Here is a 13,302-nt window from a genome sequence, read left to right as displayed (position 1 = left end):
TAATGTCTTGTTCTGCTCCATTAACTATCCATTGTTACTATCTGAACAAAAGCTAATTTTACTGTTAGCTTTTGTTCAGATAGTAATGATCATTTTTCTCCAAGCTATTTTTTACTGATGAGATGAGAAGTAATATATTTAATCTATTTTATCTAAAGATGTCGAAAGTGAGCTAGTCACAAGTAAGCTCCTGTTTTCCTGCTTTGTTTCTAGAGCACTCTTGTGATACACAATATAATCACACTCAGCTACACAAACCTTGTGCTGAGGTCAGCTGAGTTGTTTTGCTTTTTACTCTTTGTACTCATTCTGGACGCTTTAAGATGAGCCTCTGGCAAAATACTTCTGGAGGATACAGAACTTCTTCCTGTATGATATGGAGATTTGAATGGCACCAAAGGGTAACCTTCAGGCATATTTTAAAAACGAAAATGATTTGGAGCTGTTTTTCTATCTTTTTTGAAAGAGTTTTATCACAGTGGAATATCAGAAAATAATTATTTGTTGATTCATGTCGACCAATATTCAGAAAAATGTTTAAATGTATTTTATGCAGATTTACTTTAATATCCTTCTGTTGTGTAACCCTTCTCTCATATTAATTTACTGAAGTATGAGGTAACGTTACCATATGTGAAGAGCAGACTGATGTTTCAGGGATCCTATTTGAAAAACATTTATCGTGAAGTAAAATACAACAGTGTGTATCTTTTATTTTTGCCACATTTTTATTTCAAAAGCATATTTAAATACCCTAAAATTCAATTGGCAATGTGAAATTTTCATTGTATGTGTCAGCTGTAAACATCAGTTAAATTTATTATGAAATATTTTTTAGCTATGATCAATTTCAGTCCAGTATACTCATGTGGGGTTTTGGACAAAATCAAGTATACTGTATAATCTCCATAATGAGTTAGGTTCAGTGTTCTTACATTTCTTCCTTTTTATCTTATTTATTTACTTTAGTGGCTTGAATTAATGGCTATTACCTATATGGGGAACATTCTTCTAAAATCGATAGGTACATTTTTGTTATAGCTGAATCACTTCTATAGTATCCTGATTTTATCTTAAACAACAACCACCAGTTTGTTGTTCAAAGGGGGAAATGACAGAAAAGGTTATGTGTTTTCAATTTCTCAGCCACACAAAATAGAGTTTCTGTCTTTATCCAAATGGTGAAGGTGAAAATGTCTTTGTGGTTTTTTCATCTGCAGGAGCTAAAAATAATTATGTTCTATGTGAACGACACATACCCATGTTTTGTTCATTGGCAGCTGGTGATGAAAATAACCTTCAGGTGGTATTCTGAGAAACTAAAGAAACCCTGAAAGGTCATTGAGATGCCAAAGGCCAGGATGCACTCTGTGAGGCATGGGTAGATGATATAAATGCCGTGACTGATTGTGTGACAGACTAAATAAATTTCATTGTGGGTCACATCTACTAGAAAAGCGATGTGCTTCACCCACAAAGAAATCACAAGATAACCACAGATGTGAGTTGCTGAACAACAAAAAGAAAGCCTTCAAGGACATTGACTCATTGTTATTGAGGTTTGTAGACTTTAATGTGAAGGGCTTTCAGTCTGAATGTGTTTTTCAATAGACTCAGCTTTAAGGCTTAGCATTCTCCTTGGCTCTGCCACACAAACCTCACTTCCTCTTTGTGCCCATATATTCTCCTGTCACAGTCTCATTGACATTAAGACAGCCTCATCAACAACTCCGCCTACATCAGGACACAGAAATCCCTCACCTTGTCCCTCCTCATGGAACCTGTCTGTCTTCATTAATCAGGTAAAGATCAGACTCTGCTAGACTGAACGGGAACAAGGTTGCATGTCCAGATAATGCTATCCCCAGCATCCTAAAAGCCCTCACTTGTTGCTGCACAAATTCACTGCAAGAGCTTTGCAAAATTAAAACAATGTGTAAGAGTTTCCTCTAGCAGTTTCCTTTATTTCAACTCCTTTAACTATTAAAACAAATTTTACAGACAACGTTTTAGAAGTCAACATCCATCATAAAGGGCTTGGGTGGGAGTTTTTACTTTTAGTTAATCTGCAAAAATATGTGGATTCCCCTGTGAATTTAACAAGATTTAGCTTCAAGTGCATGCGAGAACTTTCAGGAAAAAAAGGGACTTGATGCCCCTACAACTGTCTGGAGTATCGACTACCTGCCTGTCACACCAGTTAATAAGACTAAAAGGCTGTCTGACATGGTGGTTAGTGATACAGTAACACTGAACGCTCAACATTTCTCTTCTCCTTGTTTGTCGCAGATTTCCGTTAAAAGGCTAAGCGTCACGTCCCCTGCAGGATTACTCACACTTCTCTGCAGTCGTCATATTGTTGTACTGAGCAGGAATACAAGCATCAGTTCCTGCTGAAATGTGATATAGGGCACACAGAGATTTTTGGAGAACCGGGAGTAAAACACATGTTTCTGTGCTAAAAGGGACAAAGGTTGTGGTGGATTAGTCAACATATTTGGGTGTTCATCTGAACAACATATTGGTCTAAAAATGCAACACTGAGGCTGTTTATAAGACAAAATGGAGCAAAAACTACTTTAAAATCATTGGTGTTTTTCAATGCTCGCAGCAAGATGTTTTATATCTTCATTGAGTCTGGTGAAATGAACAAATTTCTTTGAAGCCATCTGCTGGGGGCAGCAGAATCAGAACAGAGTGACTAAAAGAGACTGAATACCCTGAATAAAAAGGCTGGCTCTCTGCTGGGGGACTTCTCTGAAGTCTCCTGGAGCTGACATTCCAAGAATAAATGAATGTACATATAAGATGGAAATAAGAATGAAGAGGCTGAAGCATGAGACAGACAACCTCTGGCAGTGTCCAGTGAGGGGTGTAAAGGGCAGTGTGCTTCTAATGCACATTCAGAGCATACTGGCAGGGTGACTAATGACCTACAGTGTTCTCAATTATTATCACTTGGACGCATTTGCACACACATGCACACGCACCTTCACCCAAACCCCATATGATTCACTCTAGTTAAAGCTTTGTAGAAGTATGACTCAGCTGCAGCTCTCTGTCTCCATCTCAATTTTCCCAAGACCCGTAGACTCGAGTTCTAAATGAGGACATCAGCACTCTGGGAAATAGGTTTGTCCCACAGAAAAGCCACCCTTGGGCAGCACAAATTAGCTTTCTGCCCTGCCACAATCAATGTGGAAATGGGTCTTATTAATTCCTGGGGTCATATCTTTCATCGCAGCGGTCTTATATATTGAAGGTGCTCTTACCTCTTACGGTTTGACTTCGTGCTTGAGAAACTGCAAGGTTTTAATACCAGTTAAGAACCTGTCATAGCAGTTTATCCAAACAGTATTTTCTGTTTTTAAAAGGTCATCATTGTTAGGGTTCCATCTTGTTGACTGAGGTATGGGTTGCATCGCTGTTATTGGAAAATGGGGGTTGCAGTTTTTGGGTACGTTGTTCCAGTGGTCTTGTGGGTAGGTTACCCTCTCCTGGTAGTCGGGTTATGGTGGTACTTCATATTCTGCTTCCTAGGGATTTTGCATTGCATGAATATTGTGGGTGTGTAGGGAGCATTGTAAGGTCAGCCAGGAGACCTGCTGGGTCTTGGCCATTGATGCTGCTGGGCGATCTGTGTGTCTTTCTCTTCAGCCTCCTCCCAGGCTTGGACTTTCCTCCCTCCTAACTTTAATTTCATTTGATATCTGCTTCCATATCTTCACACACATTTCTACAGGTATGCTGACATGCCTGTGACTCAATACCCAAAATATCCAAGGTTCATGGACACAGGTACAACCAGATTGTTGAATGTATTCACAAACAGTTTAGAGCAGTTGTGGAATGCTTGATCACAAAAAAAAACAAATCTGGCAATTTGTTCTTGAATACACAGATCAAAATTATTAAAGCCACTGGCAAATTTAAATTTAAAATTGTTTTAATTGTACCAAGAGGTTGGTATTTGATTGAAAATGACACAGGCTTCTCATGAAAGAAAATAACAGTGTTCAAGGACATCATTTTTGAAATATATAATTTTTTTAATTGATTTCCATTTTAAGTGAATTAGCTTATAGTAAAATATTTATACAACATGGAGAGAGCCATCATCGGTGTCTGAGCAATCAAATGCTTTTAATAATTGCTGACAAGCTTTCTGCTTGTATACTTGGGTGTTTTTCACCTTTATTTGACCATTATTGCTTGTGCAATAAGCTCCCAGTCTTTGATGTTAAAAACCTCCTTAGGACTTTGACATTTCTCTCAGGGTCTGTGCATGTGAGCCAATTGGACTTGCAGACAAGTACACTCCTCTATTGACATTATTTTTAGCTCATCTGAGCAACCACAATCCTCTCAGAGTTACAATTTTCACTACAATGGCTTTAGGGTCTTTAATGTGTCTATTCAAAGCAGAGTGAAAGAATAAAAAGGCACTTCTAACCAGAATATCATTGTAACTTTTTGCATCATTGCCTCTTAAAGACAAACTACCATGACATGGAAAATGGTATGGATCCTTTAGGTATTTCTTAAAAGCGGTCATTATTGCAGAATTTTTTTCTTCTGCTTTAAACTGACCTGCCACATTCTGTCAGCATGCAAAGCTAAAATGTTTCCAAAAAAACCCAGAAACCAGCAGAGAACCTGAGCTGACCCAAGCAGTAAGGTACAGATTTCCAAAAGCTTTTAAAAAGGGAGAGCGTATTAGAAGGTGCAAATTAGTTCTTATTATCCTCTAATATTTAGCTCCCTAAACATTTTTATCACTTACATGTCTGGATTTTGGCAAGGCCACTAAAAAAATGCATTTAAGAAAAACTCCAAATTCAGAGTCTCATCTTTAGTAACATCTGATCAATATGTCAGACATATTAGTCTGATGAAAAATATGTTCATTTCTATGCACTCAATATTTGCTTGGGACATTTTTTGCATAAATTACTCCATCAGTGAGACATGGTTTGGAGCCAGAGGCTCTGCGGAGGTGTAAAGAAAGCTCAGGTTGCTTTGAAAGTGACAATCACAAGATCTCTTGACAACACCCCATGGATTCTTCATGGGGTACATGTCAGACGAGATTGCTGGCCAATCGAGCACAATAACTACACTATCATCACACCAGCTTTTGGTACTTTTGGCAGTGTGGACAGGTGTCAATTCCTGCTAGAAAATGAAATCAGTATCTCCATGAAGCTTGTCAGCTGAAGGAAGCAAGAAATGCTCTGAAATTTTCTGGTAGGTGACTGTGTTGACTCAGAAATTCAGAAAACTCAGTGGATCAGCAACAGCAGATGACATGACACCCAATATTAATCACTAACTGTACTCGACTTCCTGCTGGACTTCAAGCAAGGTGGATTCTGTACCTCTCCACTTTTTCTCTGGACTCGGGGACCTCAATTTCCAAATAAGATACAAATTTTACCGTCATATGAAACAAGGACCACTGAGCAAAAATCCAGTTTGCATTAAAAGACATAATGCACAGACCAAATTTATAGTCTAGAAGCAACTTTGCCAAAATATGACATATGTAGCTCATGTGTGGGATTTGTCTGTGCATAGTGGCTCATGATACACTGACTCTCACAGCACCCTCACTGACAACAGTTTTTACTTCCACTCAACTTGCTATGAATATGGTTCAGCACAGGTACTCTGTGAACAACCAGATTCATGAGAAATTATGTTTTGTTGTGGAGGGTGTCAATAACTGTCATCTGGACAATTGCCAAGTTAGCAGTATTCCCATTGTGTAGCCTGCTGACCCAGACAAAGAAACCAGTCAAAGCCCATCTCAGGTTCAAAATCTCAACTCGTTTCTTCTTAATTTCATGATTAAAGGAGCTTTTACATCTTCTTTTTAGCTTATGCTTTCATCAATACAGGAAGATGTTTTAAAAAGCCATCTCAACACTGAAGGAGTCTTATTCATCATTTCTACCCATAATTGCATGCATTGAAAGACCAATCATTTTTGTATAAAACTGAGCAATTTGGTTTATATGCAAGCTCATAGCAGGAGATTTAGAACCAGCTCTTAATCACAACATTCAACAAATGAATTCAAATTGGCTTGCTGGAGGATGCCATCTCTATATTACTGCTGCCAGGTTTGGCCTTTAAGCCGGAGCCTCCAGTCTGGGTGACTCGCAGACAGCGCTGCCTGCAGAATATGCCTGCAGCCCCAGGAGAGCATTATATCCTGCTGCGTCTGCTCTTCTTTCTCCTCACACACATCCATCCCACCAGCTCAGCCTGTCAAACCTTGGGTCCCCTCCAGCAACACCTCAACCCCAACCCCCAGCTTCCCTTTCCTTCCTCTTGTTTCCCCCCGTTGCCACTCCTCTCTTCCTTCGCTCCACTAGGCTAGTGAAGGTGAGCCTGTTCCCCAGTGGCACAATGCCTCATCCTCCAATGGTGGCTGTTCTCTTGTGAATACATCCTTTCAACAAGTGGTTGCGCTGTTCCTCATCTTTCTTCATTATTAATCTTTTGTTTGGCTATTTTTATCTTTAGACTCAACTTAACTTCTATATGTCCTTATTATTTAGTCTCTAGGCCTCTCCTAGGACAGCTCTCCTTGACATGACAAGCAGAGGAGCCTCAGGCTGCTTGATGTGTCACCTAACAGCAAGACTAATGAAAAATAAACTTCCCCTGAGGTTTAAGGCCAGTTTGGTGACAGCTGTCATCCCATTACTTGTCCCTAAAAGCGCCTTTATGAGCAGGACATGAGCAGAGCAATGACAACAGTATTAGGGATGCTCCAGACAGCTTTTATATAGCTCTTTCTCTGAAGGTCATGTGTGTTTTCATTATGTCCATCTGCAGATTTGTGGTGAATGTTATTTTTCAGAGCTAGTTTTGTATTTTTACTCTACAGGAAGCTCATTTCCAGGCTAGCTACATACCTTTACATTTCTTCCTGTGCAGAAAGAATAAGGTAATTTTTCATCATAAATTGATATTGTCGTAATTGTAGTTAAACAGACATTTGTGCCACTTTCTGAGATTTTAATTCCTAAGTATTAGGCTTCAAATAATTGGATTAGCTTCAGTTTTTCTTTTATCAGTTGATTTATAGTTCAAATCACAAGTTAACTTCCACTCATCATGGCTATGAATGTCATGCTTTAAAAAAACTAGGTGTATGACTGACTTATTATTATTACACAGGATCGAAGTAATCGCTAGAAGTTCACAAATTCTTTAGGATCAAAGTAATTGCTAAAACAACTGCTTAATAAATGTATCTCAGCAATAAACCACATTTTATTATTCATTACTAAGGTTCTGGCAAATTCTGACTGGATATTTGAACATTCATCTTGGTAGAATTGGTAGAATTTATAAATTCACCCATTTCCTGGAACCAAGTCTTAGGATTAGTCCATTATATTTGAGGTTGGAGCTTTGGGAAGTTCATTCCAGAAGCCAGCTTTCAGTTTTCACCTGTGTTTGGAACCATCCTGTTTGAACAGGAGTCTGCGTTTTAACAACGTCCCCCAAACTGTCATCATGCAACAAAAAGGATTTTTGTCAGGATGTTCAGTAACACCCCAGGAACTATCAACGCTCAAATCTAAGCTGAAAAACAGTGGGATGCAGGTATCATTACAAGTTTAATATCAACATGGATTAACAGGGTCATTCTCTAAATCTATGCTTTTGAGGATGATTGAAATGGTGAGTCAGAGGAGGCAAAGATCCATTTGCCCTCAATGTAAAAAAATATCTTTGGACCAGTCAAGGTTTCAAACCTAAGAAAACTGTACTTTGGGGCTGTGGGAATGGTTTGCTGCCAATTGAAAAAAAAAATTGTGCAATTTTGTCCATTGCACAAAATAAATGGAATGTTGAAGACCAAGGCTAATAAGTAATTCTTTGACTGTCCCTAAAATCAACAGTTTGGTGATTTTAGCAACAACTGACTCTTTCAACATAATAAAAAAATCTATATCAAAAACCTAATTCAGTTTCGAAATGTATTTGAATTTATATAGTAATAAGATTGGTGAAAAAATCTGAACACAATTAAAAATTAATGTTCTATGCTTACCGGAAACCTCTTGCATTTCTGAAAGGAAGCAGTAAAATATCAAGCCATAAAGACATGTGGTGTCTTTAGAACTTGCTAAGGAACATATATCTAAATATTAATGGAGTTTTATGAATATGACTGTGTCTTATTCATACAACTCCAATGGAGTGGGGACAAGAGAAACGCTGGCGTAAATAAATGAATTGATACAACCTTCATCCTCATGGCATTAGTATGTAAATGCCCGGTTGGAACTTTACATGTGATAATTTGAATCAAATCCTATGCTCCTAGATCAACAAACACAAGTTAATTTATTTTTAATACTAACAGAGAAAGACAGTCTGCGTCAGCATTCAGTGTGACAGCCGTTTGAGTTGAATTCTCTGCACATTCACCTCTGTTCCGGTACTCTTGTAAACAGTGTTATCTGCCCATGCTATTCCTGCAGGTAAATTCACTGCCTCTTTGTCTGTGTTTGTGCAGGTTTTTGGAGATTATTATCACTTCAGGCACCATGCCGTGGAGAAGAGGGCACTGTCAGGCCACACGGGAATGCACATCAGACTGCAAAAAGAACCACAGGTAAGACTGGTGTCAGCTTTCTCACAGTTCACTGCGGCTCTCCTTATGGGCAACAAAAAGCCGGAAGACAGATTGGATTACACAGTGAATGTGTATACATCACTAGAGGAAAGCATGCCAGCATCAGTGACAGCTTGTCAACCATTTTTTTGTAGTCCACATTTGTCTTTCCATCTGTCCCACTGACATTTCAGAACACCACATAGCTGTAATTATGCTAAATAGGAGAATCTTTAGAATTGCTCAAACTTTTCCATGTGCACATAACTAAAGATATATCCAAGATATAATATAAATTACTCGATCAGTGAGACATAATATCAATATATCCTTTGATATTATCCTATATGTGAAAACATGGTTAGTGTGAATATTACACTTCTAAAACTCACAGCAGTGGCCAGGGAAAATGGGAAGTTACATTTTTCTTTTCCTGGCCACAAAGAGCCAGAAAATAAACCTATCAACGTTGTATATTTACTGCAGCACCACAAGAGAAAGGCAGTCCCAGACAGCCACCAGCAGCATATATTAATTTTATTTCTACTTCCAAACAATATTACGTTTCAATTTCAAAAATATGTTTTTATGTTGTTACAGTTTTATATATCCTTTGAAAATAATAGCCATAGTCTTTTACTATTCAAGTCCACAGAAATGCCAACAGGTTAGATTTTATGTTTTATTTTAAACAATAAAACTATTTTTGTAGTAGAAAAGGACTTCAATAATAGTAGTCCTGACCAGGTATTTGCTGTTTAAACACCTGGTCAGCTTACCGAAGTAACAAGAGTATTTGTTTTGAACTGACATTAGTGAAAATTGTATCCTGTACTTATCAAAGAGAAGTTGACCTTAGGAAATTAGACAAATCAAATCAGACTTGTTACTGGGCTGTAAATGGGGGTAGAATCTTCATCCTATTGAATATTTTTTCAGTTTTTACTGAGCTTTCTGCTTGTTCGAACTCAAAACAAGGCAGTACACAGAAATCAAATGTAAATAATGAAGTGTTTAATAGCACTTAACATCAGTGTTGAGAACCAAGTAATTAAGATTCCTATTAGAAAAAAAGTGCTTTTTAAATTGGCTACGTGGCCTTGCTATTAACATTCTTCAGTTTGAATGCTAATTAGATTTTTAATGAGCTGCATAAGTGTAGATCTCTTTACAGGTGGGATAATAGTGCTTGTATGTTGTGAAGATTGGAATCAACTAAACGCCTCCTGCTTCCCCTACTTGCTTGAACCACATTAGACCATCAGCTGTGCTTCTTCCCTTTTTTTAGTGAAGTCTGGAAATTTGTACAGGTCAAAAAAATTTTAATTTACTCAGGTAACTCAGGTTGAAAGTTTCTCTGCACCATGAAAGTACAGTATATCAATATCGGAATGAGTAGAACCTGGAGAATGACATTTGCCATTCTGTGTATACATTTTTGTTGTATTAGATAAACTGCTTAGAAAGCTGTTATAAGATACCAGATTGTTAGAAAATTAAAATGGTATGAATACTTTTTCAAGGCACTTTAAGAGAAAATGTTAATTAAAGCAAATACTTTGGTTTTTGCTTTACTGCTAAACATTAAAGCAAAAATCTTGGCAACAATATATGACGATCAAGTTTGTCTTTTAGTTTATTTTACTTTTGTCCTTTTTTTTCACAAAGGTAACATGTTGCTGGTCAGGAGGTCAGCTTTTAAAAAAAAGCAATCAGTAAAACCACATACATTCTTGAATGGATTCACATGTCCACTGCCTAATATGGAGCAAAATACTTCAAATAGCATTCGTTTATATCTTTGTGTAAATCAGTTTGTATATAGTTATTAAAACTGCAAACTTACTCCTGAACTTGGGACCCAGGTTAGAAAAGTCTGCTTTGAGTAAAATATAGGAGAACTGCAAAGAACAATACTGACTGTTTTTACCTGCTAAATGGAATATATATTTTCAAACAAGTGGACAATGAAAGTACAAATACAGTATTCCGTTAGCAAAGAAAAGAAATATATCTGAATATGAAGGTGAGTAGAAACTAAATATTTAAGTAAAAGGTGGTATTTATTTTTCAGGCACATGGTGCCATTGTAAACAACAATCAAATTAAACACTCAGTAAATGCATAGTTTCACCAGGTATTAGCTAATTTCTGTTGATTAGGGAAGGGGTTGTTGCTCTTTGAGGCAACTGGAGACTGCAGCTCCAACGAAGAGCTTTGTGGAGAGTGCAGATATTTAGGCTGCCATGGGAGATTCAAGGATTTTTCAAACATCAATAAAATAATCAAAGCAACACTCCAGGTATGGTTTTGATGAGGGAATAACATTATAGAATGATATAAAACTTCAAAAAAAGTCAGTGTTATATAACACTGAACCTAAAAAAAAAAAAAAAGAGAGAGAAAATAGTAGACATACTTGCTGCACAGATATTTCATCTTGCTTCCCCTGTTGGGAAGCAAGATGGCCAACCACACTAGGCCAACCATGCCCAGTGTGGGTTGTGAGAATACAAAGGAGGAAAATAACAAAAAACAGCAGGACCCCAAGACGCTACAATCATCCCCACCCCCACAAACGCTACTGACCCAGACAGACTTCGGGCCATATGCTGTTCCTGCCCTGTTCCTTTGTAGATATATAAATATAGCAAATAAGAAAAAAGCCAGGTTGAGTTTCGATTGTCTTTTTTTTTCCTACTTAAAAAAATGCTTTTGTGCTTTCAAGTAACATACAGTACCCTCACCCTCATCTCTCTGGGTCACTGCCCAAAACACAAACTGATGCTAATAAATTCAAATTCCACTCATCCCAGGGTGCTGCATTATTAGCTTCTGTCCACACATCTGCCTTACCTATCCTGTTTAGTCAGTGTTGCTGGCAGGGAACTACACCCCTCACGCCGCTGCCATTTTTACATGTAAAAAGAGGGAAACAGCAATGACAATTGCTCATCTAAAATATATTTCAGGCAGCACCTGACTACTGATGAAAACCTGAATACGTACCAAATGAGATCTGAGGTTTCCCATCTGTACTTAAATAGATCTCCCAAGTGGTGGCTAAAGGATTTTTCTTTAGTTATTTTGATCCCCTTTCTTGAAGCCTGAGGAAAGCACTCATGTACTCTGACAAGCACCAAGGCTTTAAGGCTTATTACTGAGATACGGTGACATTTACTGTGGGCAGTAGTCAAGAGTTGAATTGAAATCTCACTGAACTTTCACTTACCATATGCTATGGTGTTCTAGTAAGCTGCTAGAGCACCATCGCAATGTGATTATACTATCTGTTTTCAACAGACCTACAATGAGAAATCAATGAGGTTTAGCAAGGGTGCTGGCAGATGCAAACATTTTGTCATTGTCACTAGAAAGGGACTAATGATGTGCAATACTCAATTATAGATCGCTTTGCTTCAGCAAATGACGAAATGCACAGTGAACAAAGACCAAATTGCTGCTGAGATTACAGGCTCGATTAATAGTTGATGGTTTTCTGCTGCTAATATCCGCCATGGACCGGAATTCATCAACAAGATGCACTCAGAAATGTTATAGTTAAAACTGTTTATTTTGAAAAGCGAAATAAAAGCATCTCATTCAGAAGTGGAACATGTTATAAAGCTGCCAATTTAAAGCCTCAAGTGATAAAAAATATTTTTTTATAATGGAGATTCCATATCGGAAGTCAGTAGTTCAAGTTTCTATAACTCAGTAGTTGAACTCTGATCTGTTGAGGGGATTAGGTTTTTGGCTGAAAAACAACAACTTGCACCAGATTTACTTCCACACCTACACAACCAAAAAACTGAGAAAACCTCTGGCAAAGCATGGCTGCTGCCAACAAAACCAACTCCATGGCATAGGTGAGTGGGATTGTGCTTCCATGTTTATTTAAGTCCATCTGTATATTCATTTGAGTTGCAACTATCTAATCCACAGAGTAAGAAAGAATAAAAGGTTATGCTTCATGTGGTTTAAGAAAACAGATTTAGAAGGCAATAGGAACAGAAAGGTTGGATTTGGATTAGTCATTGCTAAGCTTTGAGCTCGTTACGCTGTTTCCTCCTCCTAATCCAGAGGCTGCATTTCACGAAACCACCATTGTCTCCTTTCCTCTGGTTCTGTGGTACGAGCATGCCGCTTATCACCGTCCCCTTTGAATTATCACGCAGTGGCAAGATGACATTGGCAGTTGCATAAGCTTTTACCATTATGTCTGTAAGGGTCATTTGTCATCTTTGCTCTGCAAACCCTTCCATCCTATGAGGGAAAGAATTGATTTGTTTTTGGTTTACTGCTATTTGTTTTGCATGAAATCTAATCTAGTATAGTTTATTGCATGCAGTGTTTTAGGGAATATTTACACGACTCTTTCTTGCTCTTTCCTCTCTTCTCTTTAATCTTTTCAACAATGTGTATCTGACTCCAAGAGTTACATATTTTTATTCTCTGCAATATAGTCAATATGGATGGTGATATTCTATCTTGGTTATTACCAGAAAATCTAATGGGAAAAGTAAAAATTTCTTCATTAGAAAGTTCTAATCACATTATAGTTTATCGCTCAACTTTTTCAATTTCTCAAGTCATTTGTGATATTGAGTGCTAATGATATAAATCCTTCATTATGAACTATTCGCAGATGACAATACTTC

At 37.7% G+C, this 13,302-nt stretch overlaps 1 protein-coding gene across 2 annotated transcripts in view; it reads left to right on the top strand.

The window, feature by feature from the left end:
* Positions 1-13,302, top strand: part of furinb (furin (paired basic amino acid cleaving enzyme) b) — a 116,754-nt gene that overhangs the window by 39,849 nt on the left and 63,603 nt on the right. For both annotated transcript variants that reach the window (XM_055034865.1, XM_055034876.1), the window contains exon 3: positions 8,543-8,641. In XM_055034865.1, the coding sequence (XP_054890840.1) occupies positions 8,543-8,641 (99 nt within the window). The remainder of the gene's footprint in view (positions 1-8,542; positions 8,642-13,302) is intronic.

The sequence above is a fragment of the Poeciliopsis prolifica genome, unplaced genomic scaffold (assembly GCF_027474105.1).
Source record: "Poeciliopsis prolifica strain line A6 unplaced genomic scaffold, Auburn_PproV2 SCAFFOLD001, whole genome shotgun sequence".
NCBI lineage: Eukaryota > Metazoa > Chordata > Actinopteri > Cyprinodontiformes > Poeciliidae > Poeciliopsis > Poeciliopsis prolifica.
The sequence above is the reverse complement of the archived record's forward strand: the minus strand, read 5'-3'. Positions and strand labels throughout refer to the sequence as shown.